Genomic DNA, 17,193 nt, shown 5'->3' with positions numbered 1-17,193 from the left:
CCTCTGTTCTAGGTTTCTTCCCCAGGTCTCCTGGGGGAAAACCTTAGGAGGGTCCTCACTGTTGCCCAAGCTGGCCTGTGACTCACCTCAGCCTCCCATGGAGCTGGGACCACAGGTTATGCCTGGCCTGGCTGCCCTAGACTTCTTGCCATCTGCAGTGTCACAGTCTTAGAACTTGAGGATGAATGGATGTGGCACTAAGAGGAAGGGCTCAGAGGCGAGGATCCCAACTCAGCCTCAACCCCACCCTGGACCTTGAATTTCCTCAGACCTGTCTACCGCCATACAGTGGAGAACATCCAGGCCTTACTCCCTGATAACAGGCCCAGAGGCCACACTCGAGGCCTCAAATCTGACACCTGCAGGAGACCCCACTGCAGGGCTTGGATCCTCAGGCCCCAAGCCTCACCCCTCTCCCAGACACCCGGCCCCTCGGGCCCCTGCACCAATTGCCTAATGTCTTAAGCTGCTGAACACCTGATCCAGCTCTGTAGTGCAATGCCCAAGATCTTGCCTCTCCCCACATGCACACGGCTCAGGCAAACCATTCCACCTCCTCTCCTATCACAGCCTGCCGGGCAGCCCCACACCGCCCCAGAGCAGGACCCGCCCTTTTCCACCACCAGTGACGGCCGAGAGATCAGCCCAAGACATCTGAGCGCTGGGCTGGTCGGCAGCTGACCATGCAGCAGCTCAGTGCCACAGTTCAGGCCGGGGCCACTGGACTGGCAAGGCCTTCACAGGAAGGGAAGCCAGAGATTGGCCAGCGGGCACCACAGACACATTTCATCCGGGCCCTCTTCCCAACTTCGCTTGCTGTGATTATGGTATAGTTATGTATGAGCCCCAAATTAAAGGACTCTGTTCCTTGCAAATGGAAAGAATGCTTTCATGCACGTGAAGTTTTTTTAACCTGATTACTGCCTGGGGAGTCAAGCAGTAGCCCACCAGGAGGAACCGGAGTTTGGTGAGAATCACAGAGCTGGGAGATGCCAGAGCTCCACAAAAGGAATTTTTATTTCTTGCTTTTAAACAAAGTAAGATGCTTCCAGAGCTTTTTTTTTCCCCCCCTTAGAAACGAAGTCTCATTATGTTGCCCAGGCAGGTCTTAAACTCCTGGCCTCAAATGATCCTCCTGCCTCAGCCTCCCAAGGTGCTGGGATTACAGGTGTGAGCCACCACACCCGGCCCAGAGTACTTTTTTTTACTGCAGAAAACATTTTTAGAACTTGAGAACTTTTCTAAAATACTACTTTGTCAGCTGAACAATATAGAAAAGTACAGAGGCAAGTGCCTGTCCAGAACCGTGTGGTGACTTAGAAGCGGGGCTTGCGCTTGCGGCCGGTGTACTGGGTGTCAGGTCTGACTTCCCTGTGCAAAAAAGGAATAGGACAGTCTCAGAAAAAAAAGATCAAAGCAGCCCTGGACCCTTCAAATGCAGGAGAGCTCTTAGTGGCAATAGGCACCCCACCCACCCACCCGCCAGCTGCCAGGCTGGCACTCACCTGCCCTGGCGCCTATGCCGCTCCTTCTTCTCCAGCACCCATGCCCGGCTCTTCCTCACCATTCCCCGCCGCGACATCCTGAATGGGACCCTGTGGTGGAGACAGCGATGAGCTGGTGGATGGCTGATGGATGGGGCTGCCCAGCTGGCCCCCACTTGAATCCATGGCAAGCTTACCTCTGAGTCTGGTGGCCTCAGATGCCCCTTCCCTCAAATGTTCCACCTTCCCTACAACACAAGTCCCCACTCTGGACACCCTCCTTCCCAATAACATCCACCCAGGCCACAGAGGTTGTTGGGTGGGGAGAGGAGAGGGCTGGGCCAGGCATGGAGATCTCAATGCCAGCAAGCAGTCTGTTCCCTCTTTGGGAAGCAGCTAAGCAGCAGTAAGCAGGCCGCTTTCTACCAATGCAGTGACACATCATCACCTGAACTTCAAGAGCACAGTGGACAGTTCACGGCAGGAGCTTAGGGTCCACAGCTCGGGGGCAGGAAGACAGGGATGGAAAGGAGGGGCTGAAAAGGAAGGACTGAGGGGTGTGAAGGAAGAAGGAAAGAGGGCTGGGGTAACCCCAAACACCCCTGTGACCATCCGTAGAAACTAGAGACAGGGCAAGCCAAGGAGCTGCCATTCGGGTGCCTGAGCCTGATGGGCCAGCACAAAGCAGGAGCAGTTGCAGAGCAGGACTGGGACACAGGAGTCATCATCTCAAGGTTCTACAAGGAGTACAAAGCAAGGGCTGAGTGGCGAAGACGGGCCAACAGGTGGGCCATGGGAGAAGCAGCGAGGGGGGAAGTCATCAAGGGAGCTAAAGGGAGGAGGTGAAGACAGAGAGTGCCCCAAAACACAGGTCCCAAGAGAAGTGGGGGCCCAGCCCTGCAGGAGGCACATGACAGGCATGGGAGGGAGGAGGCCAGGAGGAAGGAAGGAACAGGCCAAAAAAAGCCTGGAGACTGATTAGGTAAAAGCTTAAAAGACTTCTTAATTCACCTATTTATTTAAAATAAACAAGTGTCCTGAATGTGGTTAGACGGAGGTGACAGTAACAGAGGACCTTCCCTGCTCTCTACCTCATCTGAGGAACTGAAAGTGTGAGCCTACAGAACGAGGGATGGCAAGGTATGTGCTGGGCACCCTGAACACACTGCCAAGATGGGTGGCACTACCCCCACTTTTCAGATAGCTGAGGAATGGAGGCTCACGTCATTCAGCTTACCCATGTTTACTTTTAGGACATGTCGTCTGAAGACACCAGTGTGAGGACAAAAGGGATCCTAAGATGCATGGAGTAGATGAGGCAATGTGTACCTCCCCTGTGAGGGAGGAGATGCGAGTGCACCCTGGGAGCACAAGACGGACACCTGAGAGAAGAGGTCATCCAGAAGGCCCCAGCTGCCCACGGGGAATGAACTAGGGAAGCTAAGGGAAATGAGCAAAGACCAAGGGGGTCAGGCAGCATAAACCTATGGTGGACGCGAGGAACGTGCCTGACTGCGCCCAGCTGTGGGCCTTTCCCAACACACGCATTTGGGGCTCATTTTTCCTCTTAAATGTCTTAAAGGTCTTAAGACCTTTCCCTCATGTCAACTGGAACTCAGAAATAACCTCCCTCTTCACTACCTTATCATCAACTATTCATTCAGAAAAATACTGAGCACTTTTTACTAACAAGACACTATTTTCAACGTCAGGGATACAATACCAGTCCTCAGCAAGTTTTCATTCTAGCTGGAGATACAAATAATAACCAAGTCAACTGGTATGTATGACTCAGAGCAGCGAAGGGTGTTAAGGAAAATCAACCTGAGTGGGGAGCGGAACTGCAAGGAAGACACTGAAAGACTAATGTCAAGATACAACTTACATTTTAGAAAAAGAGAAAAAGACCAGTCTTGCTGCTATGCAGAAAATAATCTACAAGAAGCAAAGACTGGAAAGGCAGGGAGACAAGGTAGACAGCTGTTTCAGCAATCCAGGCTAGGGGTAGTGCTGGATTAGGCTCTGCTGGATTAGACTCATTGGAAGCAGGGAGGGCCAGCATGGGGGTACACACTGAGGGGCGGACAGCAGGGCTCAATGACAGGCTGACGGGATGTGAAATGTAGGGAAAGACAGGAATGATCAAGAATGGTCAAGAATGGAGGATGGGCCGGGCGCGGTGCCTCAAGCCTGTAATCCCAGCACTTTGGAAGGCCAAGGCAGGCAAATCACGAGGTCAGGAGTTCAAGACCAGCCTGGCCAACATGGCAAAACCCCTCTCTACCAAAAATACAAAAAATTAGCTGGGCGTAATGGTGGGCGCCTGCAATCCCAGCTACTTGGGAGGCTGAGGCAGGAGAATTGCTTGAACCTGGGAGGCGGAGGTTGCAGTGAGTTGAGATCAAGCCACAGCACTCCAGCCCGGATGACAGAGTGAGACTTCATGTCAAAAAAAAAAAAAGGAGGATGGCCAGGCATGGTGGCTCACATGCTCACATCAGTCATACCAGAACTTTGGGAGGCTGAGACAGGGGGCTCGCTGGAGGCCAGAAGTTCAAGACTAGCCTGAAAAACATGGCAAGACCCCATCTCTACCAAAAACTTTAAAAATTAACCAGGCATGGTGGCATGCACTTATAGTCTCAGCTACCTGGGAGGTGGAGGCAGGAGGATCATTTGAGCCCAGGAGTTTGAGGCTGCAGTGAGCTAAGATTCCACCACTGCACCCTAGCCTGGGTAAGAGAGCAAGACCCTGTCTCAAAAAAACGAAAAAAAAAAAAAAAAAAAAAAAAAAAAAGAACACTTAGGGGATGAAAACCAAGAGCTGTTCTGTTTGAGATACCCGTGTAAAGTCCAGGTGTGGACACTGAGGAGGCACTGGGAAACCCCAGGTGGCAGAGAATGAAGATACACATTTAGGAGTCAGGAACTTCTGGCTGGCATTTACACACCACAGATAGAGAAGGGATCCAATCCAGGCTGGGCCCAGGACTCGAGGAGGAAGCAGCAGTGGACTGAGGAGCAGCCAGGAAGGCTGAGGAAACCACGACGGTGGGTGGAAGGCCAAGTGAAGGAAGTGTCAAGGAGGAAGCGCGCTGCTGCCTCCGACCCTACTGAGCAGGCAGGACAAGAAAAAAGGTCGGAAGTGACCAGACGTGGCTTGACGGAAACTGGTGGTGGCCTGGACAAGAACGATTTTTGGTAAGACATAACTGTCAGCCTGAGAAGTGGAATGAGAGAATGGCAGGAGGGAAGAAGAAAGAGGCAGGTGAGTCCTGCTATGAAGGCAAGCACATCAATGGGGTGGTTAGCAGTTGTTACGGGGTTAATTAAGGCATGAACTTTTCTAGAAAAGGACAACTTGTGCAGCATGCCTGTGTGCCGACCGGAGTCACCCAGGAGAGTCAAGATGAGCATGCAGGAGGGAAGGGGGAGCCACGGCACCCAAGGGAGAGGGTCCTGGATGCAGGTGGAGGGCAGCATCAGGAAGGAAGGAGACAGCCTACCAGGTGTGGCAAGAGGAAGGGGTACGTGTTGGCTCACAAAGGGAGCTCCAAGCTGCATGGCTGCCTGCAGACATCCAGGACCCCAAACTCCTAGCCCCAAACAGGCACAGTCCAAACGGGGCCTGATGTTTCTACCACCACCTTGGTGTCCCTGCTGCATGTGACCTGAGAGGCTTGGGTGAGGGTGGAGAGAAGTCCATGTCTAACAAATATGGCAGCCCCTGCTACAGCTGGGATAGGGTTCAGCAGTTGCTTTACCTCTCATTGGTGAACACAGACTCTCTGGGTTCATCTTCATCCTGATTTTCACTCAGCCCCTGCAGGAACCAAAGTGCACTTAGGTCACCTTGAAGAGTTCTCAACCCATCTGCCCCACTCCAGAAGCCCGGGCACCCAGGCCGGAGCCCTTCCAACAGGGACAAGGTCCAGTCCCACGAGAAGGGACCGACATGCCTTTCTGGGACCTGAAGAGCAGAGGTCTCTGCCTCCGGATTCCAGAGGACGTGAGCACTCCAGGCTCTGCACTCTGGGGCTGGGCCCTGCTTCCCCATCAGTGTTCTCCCAGCAGGCTCTACAGGCTGAGCCCCACTGCCTGGAAGTCAAGACACAGGCCTGCTGGCAAACCCAGTGTCCCTCACCTCTGGTATAAAGGTCGAAGGCCCAGAAAACAAGCAGAGGTAGAATCTGAAAGGAGAAAGTGCAACGTGAGGACTGGGTGGAGAAACCCCATAGGGAGACAAGTTCTCGCCACCCCGTCTCCCCACCCCGCCTGCCTGGACCCTGGTGACCCACACCCCAGCACTCCTCTGCACCACTGAGTGGCCTGAAAGGGCTATGCCACTACCCTCCCTCCTGCAGCCCAGGCAGCACACCAGCCCCCAGTGCTCACTTCTTTGCTTTGGCACTGTTAGGGTAGTCCACCACCATGCCACCGGAGAAGCCCGCCTTTGTGGCCTGGGTTGTGATCAGCTCCAACTGAAGAAAGAAAGGCAGTGGGTCAGGCAGCGGAGGTGAGAGGAGCAGACAGCTTTATCTCCCTCCCCTCCTTCAGAAACCAGTCTGCCCCAGGACGAATCCTGCCTGGGAGAACTTAAGGTCGCTGTAAGCCACGTAGAGAAAAGTGCAGGCATGGCCCACACCTTGCTCAGGAGAATTACAGAACAAAGCAACTCCTCTCATTCTCACTTTCCAGCGCAGGGACCCAGCTCTCCACTCAAGTTTAGGAAGGAGATGGCCACAACTGGAAGCCAGACTCATTCATGTTATTAGTCAGGGACAGCTCTTCACTTATCTTTCAACATCTACATCCTACTCCGCCATTCCTTAATTATACATCACACAACAGACAACTATCGGTGCCCTCTCCCCCTTCCTAAATGGCATTCACTTATTTGGTTATGGAAATCAGTCGTATCACCTTATCTATAATACCATGTCATCTGCCAAGAGAAGGCATCCCACCCCACCTCCGCAAATGCCACCCCCTTAGGATATCAGGTCATCAAATGTGCCATCAGGGGCCACACTAGGGTGCGTGTTTTCTCCTTTTCCCGCCAATCTGCATAAAGTTCTTTGTCGCTTCCCCAGGACAGCTTACCTGTTGAGTTCCCCCTCTCCCCTGCACACCCAGTAGCCAAGGGACTCACCTGCTCTGAGTTCTCAGGGTATAGCTGCAGGACAGCTCGGGATCCCCGGACCTGAAAGAAACAGGAACATCACTGTCTTACAAATGACCGCATCAGCTTAGGGCCTGGACACCCTCCCTTCCTTCATTCACCGAGTATTTCCTGAGTTTCCATTATGGATAAGGCACTGCTGTTAGGGCTGGGGATAGTCATGAACAAAAGAGATCACCCTGAACTTTGGAGCTCACATTTTAATAGGGGAGGCAACTCATTCACAGTAGCAATTTTTTCTTTGTTCCAAAAAGAGGAATTGGACAAAGTGACAAGAGTTTCCTTTCAGTTCAGTTTACTTTCGGTTCCAAAAAGGTCTATTTCAGATGGACACTTGAGCAGAGATTTGAATGGAGTGAGGAGCTGGCTGTTTAAAGGTAGAGGGGAAGAGCCTTCCAGCAGGGAGAAGAGGAAACATAAAGGCCCTTGGAACTACAATATTAACCCAGTACGCCAGGAGGAAAACTCATGTGACACACAAGACCAGCGGCCAGATTGGCAGGAGCAGTCCACCCCAGAAAAGACCAGTGGCCAGATCGGCAGGAGGAGTCCACCCCAGGAAAGACCAGCGGCCAGATCGGCAGGAGGAGTCCACCCCAGAAAAGACCAGTGGCCAGATCCGCAGGAGAAGTCCACCCCAGGAAAGACCAGCGGCCAGATCGGCAGGGGCAGTCCACCCCAGGAAAACTAAGGGTGGGCTGGACCAGGCTAAGGAGGCAAAAACCACTCAGATCCTTCAAAACGGACTCATTTTTAAGCTGGCACAGTGGCTTACACCTATAATTCCATCACTTTGGGAGGCTGATGCAGGAGGATTGCTTGAAGCCAGGAGTTTAACACCAGCCTGGGCAACATACCTAGACACCATCTCTAAAAAAAAAAAGAAACTAAAAAATTAGCCTGGCATGGTAGTGTGTGCCTGTAGCCCAAGCTACTTGAGAAGCTGAGACCAAGATTTTGAGGGCGCAGTGGATCACACCATTGCACTCCATCCCAGGCAACAGAGCAAAAATCTGTCTCAAAAAACAAGTAAGATTTAAAAAGAACTCATTTTTAGGACTTAAAATCTCAGACTATCATTTAATCCTAGTGAACAACTGAAATTAACATCATAAGTTAAAAAGGCAAGATAAAGCTAATATCGGCTCTCTCTGCGGTAAATAACTATCCTGTTCCCCATCCGAGGAAAAGGATCAGCATTAGGTGGAGGGAGAAGTGAGGAGTCAGAAGCATGTGGGCACTTTGGAAGGTACCCCTCTGGATGGTCTCAACACGACATCTCTTGTCCTCACTCTGCTCAGTCCATGCCCTCAAACCAACTTCTGATCCCCAAACCAACTTCTGACTACAACTCAGAGTAATAGACATAGGAATACCAATCAACAGAAGTAGGCCCTATTACAAGTTAATAAATTGGTCTCCGATTTTGCCATCAGTGACTTCTGGGTTTGATTAGCGTGTATCAGTCCACTGAGCTTGAACTTCGTTAGGCTGAGAACCTGGACAGAAGCAACCACAGTAAGGTCCTGCTACCCCATGCGGTCCCATATGAGTAGCGCTCCCATCATGGGACACCTCAATTTCCTCACTCTACCTGCAGGGCTACGGAGGGACAGGCAGCTAACCCAGATGGGGAGAAGACTTTATACTCACGAGAACAGAAAAAAGAGAAGCAAAAAAGCAGTACAGGCGCTTGGCAGGGTTTTCAGACTTCTTGTTAGCATTACACAGCCACTGCACAGCAGAAATGCTAAAAAGGAACGGACCTAGTCAGGCAAGGGAGCAATCCGCATTGCTCCCCCAACCGCTTCAAGCTTCTCGACATCATTCGTCTTGTTGGATCTCCAAGAGAAACCCCTCCTCCCACAGCTTCCCTTCTTAGAAAGTGCAGGTTCAGGCCACGTACAGTGGCTCACGCCCTGTAATCCCAGCATTTTCTGAGGCCAAGACAAAATTGCCTGAGGCCAGGAGTTCAAAACCAACCTGGACAACATAGCAAGACCCCATCTCTACTCAAAAGTATTTTAAAGTTTAAAAATTTAAAGACAAAGAAAAAAGTGCAGGGCCACTGCAGGTCATGATTCTACAACACTAGAAAAATAGAACATACAGAAGGACAGCATTCACGTCCCTCAGTCAGTCCCAGAAACCTTTCCTCAACCTTGTTTCCATCTGCATCCCGAGTTGAAAATTTCTCCGTGTCAAGACTGTCTGCCCACACACCCCTCCTTGTTCCCTTCCTCCAATTCAAGGAAACAGGCTTTAGACTATTCACACATACACAGCCACCCCATCACCCTTCCTCTTAAATCACTCCCTTCCACTCTACCTATTAAGTGTTTTCACAACCCCCAGATTTAAAACCTCAAGCAACCGAGCACGGTGGCTCACACCTGTAATCCCAGTATTTTGGGAGACTGAGGCAGGTGGATCACCTGAAGTCAGGAGTTTGAGGCCAGCCAGACCAATACGGTGAAACCCCGTTGCTACTAAAAATACAAAAATTAGCTCGGTGTGGTGGCATGTGCCTGTAATCCCAGCTACTCAGGAGGCTGACGCAGAAGAATCACTTGAACCCAGGAGGCGGAGTTTGCAATAAGATGAGATTGCACCACTGCACTCCAGCCTGGGCAACAGAGCAAGCCTCCATCTCAAAAAATAAACTAAAAAAACCCTCAAGCAGTCACTATGTCTTCCTTCCTGCCCTTCCCCTCCCTCTCTGCTGTACACACACATGCAGAGCCCTACCTCCACTCCCACAGTCGCTCCCAACTTTCACGTCCCCCCACCAATGCTCAGCGCTACCAGCTCAAATGCTTCCACCTAACTCCCTCTCCTCTTCCATCTGAAAATCACCTTCCTTAAACACACATCTGATCCCGTCACCTGCCAACTCCCTATCATCTATTCCATCAAGCCCAAACTTCTTAGGACACACTTAAGTGCCTTCTAGGAACCAACCACACACAACGCCATCTTCTGTGGAATCTCTCATTCATCACTCTCATCTCAGGCCCCTTTCCCACTAGTGTCAGTGCCTCTGCCCACTGTTCCCTCACTCAGAAACCCTCTCCTTGACTATCCAAATTCCTCCCAGCCTTCAAGGCGCAGCCCCTCCACCCAAGGCTTTCCTGTGCTGTGGCAGCCCCACGACTCTCTAGAGCACACACCACTCATGGCCTTATATTCAGTTGCCTGGTCCAAGTCCTAAAGCACCTAATAAACTGTGGAAAGTCTTAAACGCAGAGACTGTTTCATTTCCCCGTACTCCACAGCAATGTGTATGTCTTACATGTAGCAAATGTTTACAAAAGAAAGTCTGGGCCATGTGCGGTGGCTCACACCTGTAATCCCAGCACTCTGGGAGGCTGAGGAGGGCGGATCACGAGTCAGGAGTTCAGTATCAGCCTGGCCAACATGGTGAAACCCCGTCTCCACGAAAATACAAAATCAGCCGAGCATAGTGGTGAGCGCCTGTAATCCCAGCTACTTGGGAGGCTGAGGCAGGAGAACTGCTTGAACCCGGGAGGTGGAGGTTGCAGTGAGCTGAGATCGTGCCATTGCACTCCAGCCTGGGCAATAGAGACTCCATCTCCAAAAAAAAAAAGTATGCTATACCACCTCACCTCTCCCCCAAAACAAACAAAACTGACCACCCCCCCTTCCAAAACATACAGACCATACTGCTGGCCTTCAGCTTTTCAGCTTAAAACACCTCACCTGACCATTACCAAAAAGCATCTGCTACCCTTGAAATTATTCCCCAACCCCTCTGGGTCTTGTTCCAAGATGTAAAAGGAAAATCCTCCAATCCAAATTTTTACCTCTCACCTGGCTCCCCACTTCACATCCCCACCACTCAACCTAGGGTAACCAAAGGAGGTCTCCCCTGCAAGTAATGATTTGTAACTTCCTCCCCTATTTTCTTACCTTCACTCTCACACCGCACCAAAAACTAAACAGAACTGATCGCAGCAGCCTAAGGAAAACTTAATCAATTTTAACGCTCTAAGATCTGTTATCAAAGTGCTATGGGGATGTTTAATCTGACCCTGATTACAGAGAAAGGGCTCTGGAGCGCTGAAGAGATTAGAGCAGGCCCCGCCGCTCTCCACCAGAGTTATTTGTTGGCAAATAAAGATGGCTGTTGGGGCCCACAAGATGTCTGCTAAATGGCCACTTGAGGCTAAAAGACCACCTCCCCTCCCCCACCAGACACACAAAGCCAACACAGAATCCGTACCAGTGGTGCCTGATCCCGGCAATGCAAAATAATCACAATAGTAGACAAGTTTTACTTTTGAGATGAAGTCTTGCTCTGTCGCCCAGGCTGGAAGTGCAGTGGCGTGGTCTTGACTCACTGCAACCTCTGCCTCCCAGGTTCAAGCAATTCTCCTGCCTCAGCCTCCTGAGTAGCTAGCTGGGACTACAGGTGCCCACCACCGTGCCTGGCTTTTTAGTAGAGACTGGGTTTCACTGTGTTGGCCAGACTGAAAAGTTTTAGAATCCAAAAAAATACACTCTTAGGCCTTGTTCTAACCTTGTAAATCTGAAAATCCCATGGGATGTGTATTTGTAAATATCTGCATGACTGCTGCACAGTCAGGTTTGGGAAGCACTGGCCTACAGGACTAAAAGCAGGAAGTGGCCGGGGTGGCTCACACCTGTAATTTCCAGCATTTTGGGAGGCCCAGGTGGGTGGATCACCTGGGCAACATGGCAAAAATCCATCTCTACAACAAATACAAAAAAAAAGTAAGCTGATTGCGGTGGCTCACACCTGTAATCCCAGCACTTTGAGAGGCCGAGGCGGGTGAATCACGATGTCAGGAGATTGAAACCATCCCAGCCAACATGGTGAAACCCTGTCTCCACTAAAAATACGAAAATTAGCTGGGTGTGGTGGCACGCTCCTGTAATCCCAGCTACTTGGGAGGCTGAGACAGGAGAATCCCTTGAGCCTGGGAGGCAGAGGTTGCAGTGAGCCCAGATCGCACCACTGCACTCCAGCCTGGTGACAGAGCAAGACTCTGCCTCAATAGAAAAAAAAAAAAATTAGCTAGGTATGGTGGCATGGGCCTATAGTCCCAGCTACTCAGGGGCAGATCACCTGAACCCAGGAGGTGGAGGCTGCAGTATGAGCCATAATCACAGACACTGCACTAGAGCCTAAGTAACAGAGTGAGACCCTGTCTCTAAATAAATAAAAGCAGGAAGTGAAGACCCTCACCTGATGCAACCATCAAATGTGCCCGGCTTGAATGGGATGCCCTGGCCCATATCCCCCAGCAGTAGGTCTCCCTCTATCTCTCGGTCCACAGCCTCATCTACGTTAGAGAAAAGGCAGTCAGAGAAAGAGACAATATCTGTGGCTTCTCCACACCCATCAGGGTAATCTACCCTGGTGCCAAACAGGACATACTTACCCAGCATGGCAGGGCTGATATCCAGGCCCACCCAATAGTGCCCTTCATCTGAGAGATAACTTCCACTCAGCCCAGTGCCACAGCTGGAAGACACGATCATAGACTCAGGATCAGTTTGCAAAGGTACTTCACCACCTTAGACAATCTGAACCAGGCCCCAGAATCTCACCCAATATCCAGCAGGTAACAGGGCTTATTCTCTGGCAGATAAAGAAGCTCCAATGCTCGCCCAGCCATCCTGGTCTGGATATCAATCATCCGTGAGCTGGGAAGGCAGAAACACAAGTGGACATGGTAAAGGAGTTCTGGGTGAATACCTCCCCGAGACCAAAAAAAAAAAAGCCAAGTTAAAAAAAAAAAAAAAGGATCCATCATCCCAAGGTACTCCTTTCTGACCCCTTCTAAATTGGGATCAACAAATTCAACTATTTAAAAGTGACCCCAAAATTCCATGTAATTCAGGACCATGTTATTTGGTGGTAAATTATCATTGTACCAGCTGCCAAGCAGATGTGTAAATGGCAAATCACTTTCCTAATAATAAACAACCATTGGGATCTGCAACTCTATTAGGCTGGGCTGCTCTAGCATTTGTTGAAAACATTTTCTGCAAGAATTATTCTCCATAGTTTCTCTCATCTAGAAGGATCAATAATGCACAAAAACCTACAGAAGCACAGTCTGTGAGAAACACAACACGAGCCATGTGTGGCCTCCCAACAGCCAGTCAAAAAGAAACTTAAACAGAAAGAAACTGGAGTCATATTTTTAACCCCATATATTTGATAACGTATTTTCTTTAACCCAGTATGTTCAAAGTACCACTTCAACATATAATCGACATAAAAAGTCAGCAGTAAGGACCGGGCCTGGTGGCTCACGCCTATAATCCCGGTACTTTGGCAGGTCAGGGCGGACGGATCCCGTGAGCAACTTACCAGATCCTTGGGCACCAGGGCCAAAACCCCCTCTACACAAAAAAAATTACACAAACTTGCCGGGCGTGAAGTGGCGCGCCTGTAGTTCCCAACTACCCGGGAGGCGAGGTTGCAGCCACTGCAGCACTTCAGCCTGGGCGACAGAATGAGACTCTGTCGCACACTCTCACAAAAAGATCAAGCTATTTCAGCCGGCGTGGTGGTGAGTACCTCTAGTTCCGGCTACTGGGGAGGATGGCTTGAGGCTGCAGTCGGCAGGGATCATGCCATGGTACTCCTGCCTGGGCAACAGACAGACCCTGTACCTAAAAAAACAAACGGTATCCAATAGCTATTTATTTACTGATTGACTGAGTCAGGGTCTCACTCTGTCGCCAAGGCTGGAGTGCAGTGGTGCGATCGCAGCTCACTGCAACCTCTGCCTCTCAGGTTCAAGCGATTCTCCTGCCTCAGCCTCCCATAGGCCAGCTAATTTTTGTATTTTCAGTAGAGACCGGATTTCACCACGTTGGCCAGGCTGGTCTCGGAATTCCCTACCTCAAGTCATCCATCTGCCTCGGCCTCCCAAAGGGCTGGGATTACAGGCGTGAGCCACCGCGCCCAGCCAATAGCCATTTACTTAAATAGGGCTAGTCTCTCAGTGAGAAAGCATGGAAAAACCACAAAATACTTTTTTTTTTTTTTTTTTTTGAGACAAAAGTCTTTCTCTGTCTCCCAGGCTGGAGTGCAGTGCCGTGATGTCGGCTCACTGCAACCTCCCCGTCCCGGGTTCAAGCGAATTCTCCTGCCGCAGCCTCCCGACTAGCTGGGATTACAGAAGCCCACCATCGCGCCCGACTAATTTTGTATTTTTAGTAGAGCTAGGGTTTCGCCATGTTGGCCAGGCTGGTCTCGAACTCATGACCTCAGGTGATCCGCCCGCCTCGGCCTCCCAAAGTGTTGGGATTACAGGCGTGAGCCACCGCGCCCGCCTCCGCCCCCACCTTTTTTTTTTTTTTTTTAAAGAGACGAGGTGCGGTGGCTCACGCCTGCAATCCCAACAGTTAGGGAGACGAAGGCGGGAGGATCACTTGAGCCCTGGGATTGGACCACCTTGGGCAACACGGCGAGACCCCGTCGCTACAAAAAATTTAAAAAATACGCCACACGCGGTGGCGCGCGCCTGAGGTCCCAGCTACTGGAGAGGCCGAGGGGAGCCACCACGCCCGGCTAATTTTTTTATTTTTGGGGGGAGACGGGGGCTCGCTACGTTGCCCAGGCTGGTCTCGAACTCTCAAGCTCAAGCGATCCTCCCGCCTCAGCCTCCCAAAGCGCTGGGACTGCTGAGATTACAGGCGTGAGCCACCCCCACCTGGCCACAACTCTAGCTCATACAAACCACCCTCTATGAAATTCAGACAGTAACACACCAACGGCTGTCGTAGAGATTTATTGGCAAACAAGGCGCCACGATAAGCATCCTACGGACATTAATTACTTCCTTCCCCACACCAAGACTGACCCCTCGCCCGTACCCACCGCCCAGCGCCTCTTTTACCACATGCTTACGACAAGTTGTCACACTCGACTTTAAAAACCACCCGCGGAAAAGCAAGCGCGATCATCCCATCTCAACGCTGAGATACCGAGGCCCAGAGAGGTCGGCAAAGTTGATTTACCAAAGACAGAAAAGACACCCACCCGGGTCCTTCCCTCCCCGCACCCCCAAATTCTGCGGGCTTTCCGGGCAACGCCAGCAACCGGGACAACTTGCCGCTTCCCGACCCCCGGACACCGCGCAGTACTCGAGCTCCCCTCACTTGCGAATGTATTTCCGGGCTTCATTCTCATCATAAAACTGCGAAAAAAAGAAAAAGAAATGGCAGGTAGAGGAGGAATTCAGACGCGGTGGCCGTAGAAGTGGGGAGAGGCGTGTCCGCAGACCCTGGAACTTACCAGCTCCGGTGGTCCACCGTGCTCCGGACGCCGGCGGCGAGACGCCATTCTCACGCCTCAGCAGCACGTCTGCGAGTGGCGTTTCCCGGAACCCGCTTTTATGTCATCAGCCCGGCGACCGCTTGGTAATACACATGCTCCACCCCTCCTCGCCCGCCCCCTTACGTGATTGGCTACAGGGCGACCAACCGGCGCCTCTCATTGGCCAGTTTCTCTTGCACCGCCCGCCTAATCAATTCAAGATGGCAGCCATGCGCAGGGGATGGTGGTCGCCGCTGTTACCGTGGAGGTTGCTGCAGGCCGGTGGCTTTCCACTAAATTCTACACCCGGCCTGGGCCTGGGAACGAGGACTTATTCTCAGGGCGACTGCTCGTACTCGCGCACGGCGCTCTATGATCTGCTTGGCGTCCCCTCCACAGCCACGCAGGCCCAAATCAAGGCGGCTTACTACCGTCAGTGCTTTCTCTACCACCCGGACCGCAACTCTGGGAGCGCGGAGGCTGCCGAGCGCTTCACGCGCATCTCCCAGGCCTACGTGGTGCTGGGCAGTGCCACCCTCCGTCGTAAGTATGATCGCGGCCTCCTCAGCGACGAGGACCTGCGCGGACCCGGCGTCCGGCCCTCCAGGACGCCCGCACCCGACCCCGGCTCGCCGCGTCCCCCGCCGCCCACCTCTCGGACCTACGCCGGTTCTCGGGCCGCCCCCGGCGCCAACCGCACGATGTTCAACTTTGACGCTTTCTACCAGGCCCACTACGGGGAACAACTGGAGCGGGAACGGCGCCTGAGGGCCCGGCGGGAGGCCCTTCGCAAAAGGCGGGAGCATGCGTCCCTGAAAGGCCTCCGCTGGGAGGAGACCCGAGACACGGCTGCCATTTTCCTCGTCTTCTCAATCTTCATCATCATTGGCTTTTATATTTAATCGGAGAGAGGAGGGAAGGGGAGTGTCCCCAGCCAACCCCCCAAAAACGGCCATTTTTCCTGCCTCTGAACCCTTGGCCATTGATAGTCTAACCTCTGCTGGGATCCGAAGGAACTGTACTCCCCCTGCCCTCCCCGACCCGCCCAGCTTAGCCGATGACCTGCACATCCCTCCACTATGGTCCAGAAAAGGAGGTCTCTCGACGTCTAAGAAAAAGGCCCCCACGCTGAAGAGTCCCGAAAGCTCAGGAGTTAAGGGGTTCCTGGAGTCTCTAGGGTACTTCTTCCAGAGTTTGTCTTCCTGCTTCCAGATGTAGTCAACTTCTGGAACACTCGCTGTAGCTTTATTGTAAAGCCCCTAGCAAGATTTATCTGCTCTTGCCCCGCTTGTGTACGGTGGGCCTCCTCTGTAACCTTGAAATGTGCAATGTGACCAGTTGTTGGCTGCCAAAAGAAAAGATTCGGGGTTATACGAAACTTGTCTTTCTGTGAGTTCCCCAAGCCGCAGGTGAGACCTGGTCCAGGGTAAGAATGGGATCAGTGGAGAGCCTGCCATTCCTCCAGCTAAGGTCAGGCCCCTGGAGCACTCCCCCTTCTGTTGATAGCATGTGGGAGTGAGAAAACAAAGTCATTGAGCATAAGGAATGAGTGTTCCTGTGCCCGTATTTAATGTGTGACCTTGGAGAAGTTACTCTGTGGGCATGACAGCAGAGGAGAAAATCATTTGGCATCTTAAGGTCTGTCATGCTTTATTATTCATAGTTTTGGGGGTTTTTGTTTTGTTTTGTTTTGTTTCTGAGATGGAGTCTCGTGCTCTGTTGCCTAGGCTAGAGTGAAGTGGTGCGATCTTAGCTCACTGCAACCTCCACCTCCCAGGTTCAAGTGATTGTCCTGCCTCAGCCTCCTGACTGTGTAGCTGGGATTACAGGCTCCCGCCACCACAGCTGGTTAGTTTTTTGTTATTTTTAGTAGATACAGGTTTCACCATCTTGGCCAGACTGGTCTGGAACTGCTGACCTCAGGCTGTCTACCCGCCCGGCCTCCCAAAGTGCTGGGATTGCAGGCATGAGCCACCACGCCCAGCCTATTAGCCATAGTTCTAATCCATAGGGATTATAGCATGATGCTAGCAGGGCCAGGTTCATCCTTGGGACAGTATGGCTGTCACCTGGTCCTCCCTTTACCAGCCAGCCCCATTGCACACTGTGCAGCCCCTCCCTTCCCAGAAACAGAGTGACAAACTCCGCCGCGCTTGAGTCCCCTGTTCCTGTTTAACCTGCAATGCTTATCACAGGCCCTTTTTTAA

The 17,193-nt window shown here is 51.9% G+C and overlaps 2 protein-coding genes across 5 annotated transcripts; one reads left to right on the top strand and one right to left on the bottom strand.

Annotated features, from left to right (window-relative positions):
* Positions 1–999: 999 nt before the first annotated feature.
* BUD23 (BUD23 rRNA methyltransferase and ribosome maturation factor) lies at positions 1,000–15,103 on the bottom strand. Of its 4 annotated transcripts, none has more exons than XM_033192776.1 (12): positions 14,966–15,103; positions 14,830–14,867; positions 12,262–12,357; positions 12,093–12,175; positions 11,897–11,993; positions 8,320–8,416; positions 6,637–6,687; positions 5,880–5,965; positions 5,629–5,674; positions 5,249–5,307; positions 1,506–1,595; positions 1,000–1,371 (listed from the first exon to the last, which is right to left on the bottom strand). In XM_033192776.1, the coding sequence occupies exons 1-12, from the start codon at positions 15,011–15,013 to the stop codon at positions 1,317–1,319; spliced, it is 846 nt and encodes a 281-aa protein (XP_033048667.1). In that variant the 5' UTR covers positions 15,014–15,103; the 3' UTR covers positions 1,000–1,316. The 4 variants fall into 4 exon arrangements, with proteins under 4 accessions (XP_033048667.1, XP_033048666.1, XP_033048668.1 ...); XM_033192775.1 differs by having other exon boundaries at positions 14,733–14,867; positions 14,966–15,065; XM_033192777.1 differs by having other exon boundaries at positions 14,784–14,867; positions 14,966–15,039.
* Positions 15,104–15,181: 78 nt separating this feature from the next.
* On the top strand, positions 15,182–16,364 carry DNAJC30 (DnaJ heat shock protein family (Hsp40) member C30). Its single transcript, XM_033192783.1, has one exon. It carries the CDS (start codon positions 15,208–15,210, stop codon positions 15,886–15,888), a length of 681 nt encoding a protein of 226 aa, XP_033048674.1. The 5' UTR covers positions 15,182–15,207; the 3' UTR covers positions 15,889–16,364.
* Positions 16,365–17,193: the final 829 nt, after the last annotated feature.

This window comes from Trachypithecus francoisi, unplaced genomic scaffold, assembly GCF_009764315.1.
Source record: "Trachypithecus francoisi isolate TF-2019V2 unplaced genomic scaffold, Tfra_2.0 Lachesis_group4, whole genome shotgun sequence".
NCBI classification, from domain to species: domain Eukaryota; kingdom Metazoa; phylum Chordata; class Mammalia; order Primates; family Cercopithecidae; genus Trachypithecus; species Trachypithecus francoisi.
Note: the sequence above shows the minus strand (reverse complement) of the source record. Positions and strands in the feature narration are given on the sequence as shown.